Source organism: Poecilia reticulata, chromosome 19 (genome assembly GCF_904066995.2).
Source record: "Poecilia reticulata chromosome 19, P_reticulata-male-v2, whole genome shotgun sequence".
NCBI classification, from domain to species: Eukaryota; Metazoa; Chordata; class Actinopteri; order Cyprinodontiformes; family Poeciliidae; genus Poecilia; species Poecilia reticulata.
Window position 1 is genome coordinate 6,554,501 of NC_088848.1, and position 11,277 is coordinate 6,565,777.

Below are 11,277 nucleotides of genomic sequence, written 5' to 3' on the forward strand. Positions count from 1 at the left end.
AAGCCTTTTTTGTGCAATATTTTAAAATTAATTAAAATGTGCATATGAAAAAATAATTCAGCTCTTTTTTAAATAAAAAAATGAACATTTCAATGCAAGAATACATAGGTCTCTTTGTAGCTGACAGACATCTTGGTAGGTATCTGTAACATGACAGTTGCTATGGAATTGCTATGACAAGAATAAACAAGCCAAAAGCTTAGAACTAGCTCTCAACTCATTCCTATCTAATTAATAAACAACATAAGTACATCATAACCATTACTCAGTCACAGTTTTTGAGGACTCTAGTTACTTTTAGTTGGTCTCAAAGCTTTGAGCTGCGCTTGCCTACCAAGATGGCGGTTCAGTGACACGGATCACTTCCAGTTCAGACTTGTGGGAATTGTGTGTATTATTCCTTAAGTGTACATCTGGAACAAACTTCCAGAAAACTGCAAAACAGCTGGAACACTGAGTTAAATCTGGACTAAATCCCATCTGTCTAAGAGTTGGTTTTTAACCATAATAAATGAAACACTGACCAACATTTTGATGCTTAATGATGAAACTTGGCAAAATATAATATTTACTAATTTTGTCAACTGCTGGCTGTCTTCTATGACTTTTAATTTTTGTTTTTTTGATATAAAGCACTTTGAACTTTACATCATAGTTCATTTGTTGCTCAAATGTGCTATACAAATAAACTTTATTGATCGATTGATCATTTGTAGCAAAGGTTGCATGTGCAGCTAAAAAGGACTTCTATTATCCACATATGAAAAGCTCTATGATGGCGTGTTGGGGCCGTTACTGATAGTGAAAACTTAATACGTTTCCACCAAAAAAAAACTCAGAAATTTTTAGATTAATCTTAAGAGAATTTTTAGAAAGAACAAGGAAGCTGAAGGAGATCAAAAAGTCAAAATTTTCTAGAAAAAAACTCATCGTTTTAGATATCAGTCAATTTTCAGAAAAAACAAGGAAATTCCTGAGTTTCAAAAGTTTAACTTTTTCAACTTTAAAAAAATTCTGTTTTTTCTTAAAAATTTCTGAGATTCATTTGAAATTTTCAGATTTTTTTCTAGCAAAGTTTTGACTTTTGGAGCTCTGAAATTTTCTTCAGTTTTTTCTAGAAAATATTTTGGGTTAAATTATAAGAATCTACCGACAATGGACCTGAAACAGTTTTAGAAGCTCAACCATTGCTTGACATTAATACTATTTCAGGCTGATCTGTCGGTCATTATTTCAGTTAACTGATTAATAATTGGATGGCAAAGGGCACATAATGGTTTATTTTTATTTTTTAACAAAATTTGAGTCAAATAAATCTAAATCTATGCCACTCAGATTTCTGGGTAGAAAAAAATTAACAGATACGTTTTGTTTTTCATTCTAAATTCAGAATGTTTATATCATTTGTACAGTTTTGAGTCTACACTCCAGTTAATTGATTAGTAAAGTAGTTGTTTCAATTATCAATTCATCACGATCAATCCTAATTGCTTCATCCTTGCTATACAAAGCGATGTTTGAAATTGATGGACAATTTTCAATGTTTTCCCTCTAATGGTAGTTTGTGTTTTTTATTAAAATCATCTTTGGGACACTAAACTAACAACACGGGGGGGAAAAAACAGTCCAAACAGTAATTCTTGTTTAATATTTTTACTTTAAACTGTCCAAATTATAAAATAACATGATCTCTACTTGATCTACAAAAAAACAAAACAAAAAAACAAAAACAATGACTGTAATAAGTATCGATTTTTTTGCTCTAACAACTTTTTAGACATGCATACTGTTGAGAAATATAAAAATATAAATATAAATACATCCCCTTAATATTCTTAATGAATCCATGACTAAGATTTGAAATATTTTGTCATAAAAGAATTAAAATGCAGTTGAGTACGATAAGGCATTAAAGATGTATCACAAGAGCTGTACAGAAGCCTAAAGTAGAGGTATCATCATTATTATTTTTTTTTAGTGTAATGGAGAAAAACTAAAATTAATTTGCAATAAATCACTATGTTTCTCAACAGGAAAAACACATTTTCAAAGAAAGAAACAACTACAGATTTCAAGGTAAGAGATGAACACAAAACAAACTGCACTCTGTTAAAGTCCTACTCCCCTTGACTTAAAGTGACTTTTTAAGCCCTTTCCACAAAACGCGACAACTCATTACACGACTGATGCAGAAAACAAGTGCTATGCAGAAAGTTAAAAGACTAAATCTAAAAAAAATAAAAAAAGTTTCACCCATTGGACTGGAACACAGAGAAAAGAAAAGAAAAAAGGACTATGGCAATGACAGCTGCAATCAAATGAATGGCAATCTATGTGAAAAAATTCAGAGTAAAATCAACTTTTTCATAAATATTATCGTCTACAGCTAACTAACTTAGTGGAACTGCTAAATTTTATTCTCGTCATGACAGTTTTCTAACAATAAACATGGCCGAGCTTGCTTGGTTTATTTTGTTTTCATGCAAAAAGGTAGTTCAGAAGCCGAAGTGCTGATTAGCAGTTTTGTTTTTTTTTTTTCCTGTGAAGGCCAGACCCAGAGAGGAAGACTCAGAGCAAAACAATCCGAGAAAACTCAAACCTCCATCCTTACCGAGTCCGACAGCTTTAAGGTGCTTGATGCTCCTGAATTACAACTATTTTTTATTTTATTTCTGTACCTTTAGGAAACAGATGACTCATCCCCTGCAAATGAATCTTCTTTCCTGATTACCTCCACAAAAAAGACGTTTATCTAGCGTTAAACCCTAATTTTTATCTCCGTCTTGTGAAATAAAACTACAAACATGCGAGAGGAGCTCAAACTTACACACACGCAAACACACAACTTCCCTTCCAACGTTTGTCTTGTTTCCACCCCACCGAAATGTCTCGACACAAACCGTTTTGGATTTTCAGTATTCTCGGTAGTTGCTAACATGGAGGTAAGATCAGAGCTGGTGTGAGATTTACAGTACTTGGTACAGTAGACAGCAGCCAATGCCAAAAAAGAAGGGAGTTTAAGGGTGGAGAGGGAGAACCACGCTTTCATTAGAGTCTTCATTCGGAAATATTTGGACAGCACATCCATGTTTGTCATTAGTGTCGGTGAACCTGCTGCAGCTGCTCTCCAAGATGTCTTCTTTGATGCTCCAGCTCTGCAGCAAAACTTTTTAGATGTTTCTTCTCTCAAAGATTTCACCTCTAACCCCTAAGTGCTAATAAAAAGAGAGGGGGGTTCTCTGCAGACTCAAAGCAGGCGTTTCTAAAGAACAGATGTTTCTACACTGATTGGCTTGATCCAGTAACAGAAGTCTTTCAGAAACATGCTGAAATAATTCATCTGTGGTGACTGCTTTAAAAGCCGAACAAGATGATAAGTAGTTGAAGAAGGACTCAAGTCCAGTTTAAGTAACATTATTTTTTGAATGATAATTTTACTTTTGTTTTTAGCTACTTATGTCAGTTTCACATTATTTCAGTAACAAAAACGGATTACATTTTTTAATGTAAAGGCATTTAGTCAACATTTAGCCCTCCTTACTGATAAACATCTGTTAAAAAAAGCAAAGCTGTTTGATATTAAAACGTGATTTATCTTGATGCTTTTATTTTGAAACGTAACCGGACGTTCACTGGTAAAAGACGAAGGAGGTAAAAGGAGAAGTTATGGAGACGCCGCTAATGTCCGACAAGCTAACACAATCACTCTGCCGTTATTAAGTGCTTAATAAGTCTTTTACCTTGTTACAACAGAATAAATAAATGACGATCCGATACCGGACAAGTTAGCTAAAGATATTAATAAAAATGTCGAATGATAGACGTTAATTTCGTCTTGGTTCTTGAAAAACGGCTACTTTGACGTGCTTGACCAATCATTTTGCGCTTGATTTTGTTCGTCCAATCAGGCGTGGTCCTTGTTTTTTGCTTGTCTAATCAGGTGAGGCTCTTGTGAAACGTCTTCCTTTGGAAACGCCTACTTCATCTGCAGCCATACCTACTTGAATAAAAACGGAAAATAAAACATTAAACCGGATCAGAATCAACAAGTAACTGTCCCGGGACTCGCTTCAGATCAATCCTGCTAACTGTGGGACTGCGGCGCCGCGATGCTAGAGCAGTCCGTGACGAGCAGGTCCACCACCGTGTTCCCGGTGACGTACACGGTGGGCGCCGCCGTCACCATGTTGCTAAGGGAGATGGAGCTGCTGGCGGCCACGTTGGAGGTGACGGGAGTCGGTGGTGCCTGGCTGGTGCTGTGGGTTCCCATGTGGCCCTGGAGCTGGGTGGGCGTCTTACACTGGACGCCGCACAGGTGGCAGACGAGGACGCCGCCCGAGGCCGTGCCGCCGAAGCCGCCGGGGCTCTCCTTCCACTCCTGGCCGTGGTGCTTCTGGGCGTGGACGCGGAGATAAGTCAGCGTGGTGAAGCCTGGTGGAGAGCAGGGGTCAGAGCAGGTACTTTTCCATAACTGACCGTTTACTACAACGGTGTATTAGTGCCAAAGTACATAGAAAAAAGAGAGTACATTTTCACACACACCATAAAAAATAAAAAAAAAAACATCAAAAATGTTTAGATCAATCTTAGGACAGGAGAACATTTTCTAGAAAAAAGTTGAACATTTCCTGGAAAAAAACCTCAAAAGTTTTTAAATTCAGAAAATTTCAAGAAAAAACCTGGACATTTTTCATGTTTGAAAATGTTCAGTTTTTCTAAAACTGCCCACTTTTAGAGTTTCAAAGGTCAAAAACTTTCAACCTTTGAAAATCTGAAATTTCCAAGAGTTCTTTTGATGGAAATTCTTTTTTCCATCGACTGACCGGCATCATTATTTGCCTTGCTGTCCTAATAATCCCAGGCTTGGCAAAAGCACTCAAACGCTTAGCTGTTTTTATAAGGAGTTGCAAATGTCAAAGTTTTTTCTAGAACATTTCTGAGATCAATCTCAAAATTTTGGAGTTGTTTTTAGAAACGTTTTCGACTTTTCAAAATACCAAACAAACTAGAGAGAGAGACTGATTGGTTAACTGGTCCAAAAATGAAATGGAGAAGGAGCCGTTGCAGAGGACTCTAGATTTATGAACTTTAAAGTTTGTGCCTTCATCAGACACTTTTAATAAAACTGATGGTAAAATGCGTTTGCGTGTGCACTCACTGCGGTTACAGAGGTGGCAGACGTGGTGCTGCGACTGGTTGTGCACCCTCATGTGATCGGTGATGTACGCGGCGGACAGGAGCTTCCCGCAGATGTGGCACGGCACTTTCTCCTCGTGACGGATCATGTGGGCTCGCAGGCGATCCTTCGTGGCAAAACACGACTCACAAGTCTGCAGACAGAGGACAGATGAAGCAACACTGGTAAAAATCAGAACACCTTGGGATTTTAGGCTGCATTCACACCTGATAGATTCGGTTTGATTGGGGACCAAAATTGAACATTTATTTCATTTTCAGCTCCTGTGGTTCTCTTTCTAACCGCACGGTGTCAAAAACCTGTTCCCCTCCTCACCTGTGGTGGCGCTGCACCAAGAACCACTGAAGGAAGCAACATAAAAACATCCAAAGACATGAGAGCAACGTCCTTCTTTGCAAAATGTAAATATAAATTGATTAGCATCAGATTTTAGAGGTTGTAGGATTTCTTTTCTATTTCTCCTTCTGGCGCGTTTGCTTTGGTTCCATTTACCCAGAATTCCCTGCTCTGTAGTCGTCTTCCTGCTTCATGAGTGGACTCTACTCCGCTTGGTGTTTATATATAGGCCTGTCACAATAACTGTTACTGGAAGATGTACTGTCCCAAAAATTATTCTGATAAATGATAATAAGTAATATATTGATAATGACATAATAATGCTATAATTCCCTTTCTCAAACACAGAGTACACAGCACTTAACACTTTAAATATCTAAAATAAAACAACCAAAAGGAAAAATAAAAACCAAACAACGGCAACATAAAAAAATGTATTATGAAGTATCTGTAAACAAAATTACCCATCAAAAAATCTTCATCATCATAAAAGAAATTGAGCTGTTTTGTCTGCATCAAAGTTCGATTATGCATTTACATCTCCCCAAATAAACCGGACTTTCTCGACAAACAAAACAGGACTGGTGTGAATGCACCTTTAGAATAATAAAACTGCAAATAAGAAAAAAAGAAATTATACATACCGGACATTTGAAAGGTCTTTCTGAGGAGTGCACCTGCCTGACGTGACTGTTGAGATGGTCAGGCCTACAGCAGGACACAAGAGAAACAAGTCAGAGCAGGAAGGGGGCGTGGCCACGGCGTGTGGCTGCAGCGCTGCATCACCTGGAGAAAGCCTTGCCGCAGTGAGGGCAGATGTAGGGTTTCTCCACGCCGCCCTGGTGGGACCGCACATGGTGGCTCATGCGGTCCTTCCTCTTGAAGCGCTGCTGGCAGATGGGGCAGGAGAAGGGCTTCTCGTCGGAGTGGGACAGCCGGTGCCGGTTGAGGTGGTAGACGTCCCGGAAGGCCTTCCCGCACGTCTCGCAGGCGTGGTTCTTCTTCACGGGGTTGGGGTTGGGATTGGCGGGCCGCTGAGACAAAAACAAACAAGCTACAGAGTTTAGGTCTGTTCTCCACATACTGAAAGAGAATTTGTAATATTTGATGATGTAACCATGCAAACACAGATAATCGGCCAGTTAGATAAATGATCTGATGATCGCAGTTGCTAAGAATTACTTCTGGCTCGTCTTTAATTCTGGTTTGTGTAACAGAGAACATGCAGGGGAGCGTGGGGGAGTGGGGCTTCGAGCTAGGGCTGGGCGATGCATCAGTTTTATCTCTCTGAAGATTTAAGTTTTAAGAAATCTGGATTTTTTTTTCCCTCATCAATGCACTCGTCTTTTGTTAGACTTTGAATTCAGGTCAACTCTACGATGGAATATTAGGGCCAGGCTAGGTTTTTCTTTTTTTTTTTTATTCAGAAGAATAAAGTCAGTATTAGGAGAATAAAATTGTACAACAATAAAGTTGAAACGCCACAATATTAGGAGAATAAAGTTGTAATTTTATGAGAACTCCAACACAAAATAAATTAAAATGAGGAATATTGTTGAGTTATAATTTGTAATAATCCATGGATATACTTAACCTTTTAACATAATCAACAAATCATTTTGGTCGGCAGAACTTTGACACGTTTGAGCAAACAACGGTGCCTGTTTTAAAGAAAACGATATGAACTGACCAGCTGACATCAGATCTAGTTACTAGAAGTGTTTTCTCAAAATGACTTACAGTAATTTTATTTTTCTGGTAAAATTGCATCTTGTACTACGTTCTTGTAATTAAAGGTGACCCATTCTGCTTCCTTGAACAGGTTAGGATTGGACTATACAGGACATTTTTTTGCATAAAATCATTCTGAGATGATGAGATTTCAGTTTGGTCAGGTCTGCCAAACTCAACGTTTACACTGGTGCGTGAAAATGCTGCAAGCAGATGCCCAATTATACAAGTGTACATGTTTGAAAAGCAGAAGTGGAGCCTCCTGCACAACCAATAAAAATGCAACAAGTTGTTTCTGGATGGTAAGTCGACAACAGAACACGTGTTTTTTCCAGTGGCCATTGTACAGCGAATTTAGCAGTAAAAGCAGCTGAACAAACGTGCTGGAGCACCACTCGGGTTGCTAGGTAACGGGCGTAGTGCCAGTCGAATGTTTTTGAAATGGCTCATTTTCCAGACACCAAAAAACATAAACTTTTTGCCAAAAAAAGCAGCTGGGTTTTTTTTTTTATTTTATGCTTTTAGAAGAAGTATGAAAACATGCAAAAGGTGAATTTTGTAAAATAGGTCTCCTTTAAACTAACATTTTTGTAGCCTGGCCCTGATGCTCCATAATACAACTTACAGAAGGGATGACTGAAATAAAAGCCACCTTTTGAAAATATTTTCTATTTTCCACTTCATTTTTTAGAAAAGAAAAGTTAAAATTGTCTCTGGTGTGGAAACAAATCTTATATTTTTTTTCTTTCCAGGTTTTATTTGTAAGCCATATTGCCATATCGCCCAGCCCTACTTCGAGCGAACTGTTTCTTAAACCGGGGACTGAAATCGCCCCTCAACCAATCAGCGCTCAGGGATTTCTCCCAAAATCAAACACAGGAGACGAGTTCAAAGATCGTCGTGGCGAAGGCAGCTTAAGAAACAACAGCTCGGGGGTTGACGACAACCGTCTCTCACAAGGCCCTGACCCACCTGTACTGTCGCCCCTGTGGCCATGACGACAGCAGCAGGAGGCGGAGCATGAGGGTTAACAGTAGCCATGACGTTTGGCATGGCAACCCCTTCGCCATCCTGACCGCCCAGGGGAGGCTGCTGGGCGCCCGCCAGCACGCCGGGAGGGGCGAGAGGGGGAGGCACGGAGAGGTGCAGCAGGGAGAGGGGAACAGTGGGCCTCTCCGCCCTCCCTCCGGCCCCCACCGCCATGGCCAGCGGGGCCGCCGCCGCCACCACCACCTGGCCGGTGGCTCCCTCCTTTGCTCCCTCCGCCTGCACTCTGGCCCTGTCCTTCATGCGTACCCCAGTGTGGACCGACTGGTGCCGCCGCAAGTTGTAGTTGTTCTTGAACTGCTTGTTGCAGATGGCACAGATGTGTTGCACGCGGGCCAGCCGAGGCGCTGGCTTCACCGGCTCTGGAGGAACCAGGGGGAAGAGAAGAAGAGGAAGAGGAGAAACTCAGGGCCTGTCACAGTGAAGTTCACCACCTGATTCTGAATTTTTAAAGCAAAATTGCGTTTTAATTCAGCTGAAACAGAAAACTACGACAGAGTATTGGGGACATACTAAGAAAAATAAATAAATTTGTGAGAATGAATAAGCTCATACAAGGATAAAGTCTAAATAATATGAGAATAGGCATATTTTGAGAACAAAGTTGTATTACAACTTAGTTGTAGTACAACAAAGTTGTAATACAACTTTATTTTGGTTTATTTACCAAATAAACCAAGTTTGGTTTATTTGGTAAATAAACCAAACTCTACAAAAACTTTATGCATTTTGCTTTTAAGATAAAAATAGACTAAACTCCTCAAGTGGCTGGTTTTAATTTCACTCAGTTCAGATTTACTAAAGCAAAGCTTGTTTAATTTAGGTTTAGACAATAAAATGAATTAGAATTTTTGTGAAAAAATGCTTAAGTGGTTAAATGAAAAATGTATGGCACGTGCCATTTTAAACGATTAGTCGTCAAAATAATTAATTGATTACTAAAATAATTGTTAGCAGCATCTCTAAATAAACAATTTAATGCCACACCACAGGCTGAACTGCAATTTAAAAAACATCCTATAAAAATGCATTAAATTAGATAGCTATAGAATGCGCCATTTTTAATCGATTAATCACCTGAATAAACGATTAATCAATTCCTGAAATAATCATCAATTGCAGTCCCAATTACATCTTCACATTTCTGTCATCATAAAAGGCACCCAGCTCAAATTGTCAAAGTGTTTGGAGCAACCCCCATCTCTCCGGCTGTCTTCAGGTTGTTTATCCAGCTGAACCCACTCAGGTGTGGCTGAGCTGCCATGTCTCTCACCAGGCAGGGGTTCCTCACTCAGAGCCGTGGTGTCCACAGTGGAAGGAGGCTGCGCTATGTGCTCTGTGGGTGGGGTCTGGGGAGAACTCGTATGCACTTGCATGAGCTCTGATTGGAGGCTCCCCTCCACTTGGTTTTGGGTGGGAGTACTCTGGAGGAGCAAGGAGAAGGCCATCACCAAATGTAAACACAAGTCACAGCATTTATCTTGCAGAGGTAGTAACAAAAAGATGTGAGCGAGGCTGGGATGACACAGACAGGGCCTGCGTGTGTGGCGTGGAAGCAGCAGGGGGAGAAAACGCAAAACAGAGGCCCGCGAAAAGCCTACCTGGAAGAGAAAATTGCTCCAAGCAGCATCCATTTTGCGCCACAGACAGCGGTGGAGATTATGAAGTCAGCTCCTGGTTGAGGTTGAGGTCGTGGGGAGCCGCCTTTGCATGGCTCGGATCGGCCCCTCCGGTGGCGATCGGGACGCGGACGGAGGCCCGGCCCGCAGCGGGAACGATGGGCTCCCGGGTTCTGTCGTATAGCGCGAACAAAGCCAAAGCCGTGTGCTGAAATCTGGTTTTCTCATTGAGGTAGAGCTGTGGGTTGAGACGCACGCAGCTGTTGGGACTAACGCAGGCTGCAGAGGTGGAGCAGGCCCAGTCCAGTAACGGCCTGCTTGTCTCCGGTTTTAAACTTTAATAGTTTACAAACACAGAAATTACCCCAAACCTCGCTAAACACGCAGAAATCAACCCACAGGAGTTGCCTGAAAACAACCAAAAATAGTAATAATACTAATGACCGAGCCGCTGCAGTTTTACTCTTTAGCGCCGCGCACAAAACAGTGAAATAAATGCCATGTTTTTCGCGCAAGAGAACGAATATGAGTGGTAATATCTGTCAAAACAGCAGGTCATGCTTTGCTTTTTTTTGATTTATGAGTCTATTTTTTTCCGATTTCCGAAGCCGCGGTAGGCCGGTCGGGTGTTTTGTCGAAGCCTCGCTGCTGGATTCAAGCCCTGACCCCGGCGAGCGGCGCTCTCGCCGGGCCGCAGCCTACCGCTCCACCTCGGCCGTTCAGCTGCGAGGATGTCATCTTTCTTTTTTTATCGCCCGCTCTCCCTCCTCCCTCCCTGTCTCTTTCTTCCTTTTCTTTTTTAATTCCTCTTTCTTCTCCCCCTCCTCTCCTTTTTCTCGCACCGCTATGTCCCACTTGCTCTTAAAGGGGTAGAGTTTCCTTTTTGGACACCCCCTCCTCCTCCTCGCGCTTGTTATTTCCGTCCTCGTTGTCCTCTCCCCTTCCTTCCTGGATTGTCGGCCGACGGAAAATGCTCTCTCTTCCCCCCACCTCTCCAGCTAGCTAGACCGAGCAAATCTGCAACGGGGAAAACAAGCGGAGTGACTTTCCATTAGCCGAGGGATGACAGACACATTTTAAAGGGCAATGCGCACAGATCCTCCCAGTTGCTCTGTAATAATGATGTCAGACTGTTGTTGCAGCACAATAGCCGCTCAGGAGATGAAACAAAAACAAAAAAATTATAATGAAAATAGCAGGAGTACAGGAATTCAAAACTATAGTTTTACAGCTATAAAACCAGACAGTATTAACAGGATGTCATTTTTATATTACCAACGGTTTTAACTTGGCTCTCCACCCAGAGTGGCAACCTGCATGGAGTGCCTTGAAAGAAAATCGCTGCAC

At 41.0% G+C, this 11,277-nt stretch overlaps 1 protein-coding gene and 1 long non-coding RNA gene across 3 annotated transcripts; one reads left to right on the top strand and one right to left on the bottom strand.

The window, feature by feature from the left end:
* Positions 1 to 1,637: 1,637 nt before the first annotated feature.
* mazb (MYC-associated zinc finger protein b (purine-binding transcription factor)) lies at positions 1,638 to 10,950 on the bottom strand. Its single transcript, XM_008436793.3, has 7 exons — positions 9,913 to 10,950; positions 9,585 to 9,735; positions 8,237 to 8,673; positions 6,320 to 6,567; positions 6,178 to 6,241; positions 5,159 to 5,330; positions 1,638 to 4,431 (listed from the first exon to the last, which is right to left on the bottom strand). Exons 1-7 carry the CDS (start codon positions 9,943 to 9,945, stop codon positions 4,085 to 4,087), a joined length of 1,452 nt encoding a protein of 483 aa, XP_008435015.2. The 5' UTR covers positions 9,946 to 10,950; the 3' UTR covers positions 1,638 to 4,084.
* LOC103481388 (uncharacterized) lies at positions 4,328 to 7,437 on the top strand. Of its 2 annotated transcripts, XR_014085056.1 has the most exons (4): positions 4,328 to 4,457; positions 5,170 to 5,361; positions 5,458 to 5,598; positions 7,356 to 7,437. It is a non-coding gene; the product is annotated as an uncharacterized LOC103481388 (long non-coding RNA). The 2 variants fall into 2 exon arrangements; XR_536286.3 differs by lacking the exon at positions 7,356 to 7,437 and having other exon boundaries at positions 5,458 to 5,624.
* Positions 10,951 to 11,277: the final 327 nt, after the last annotated feature.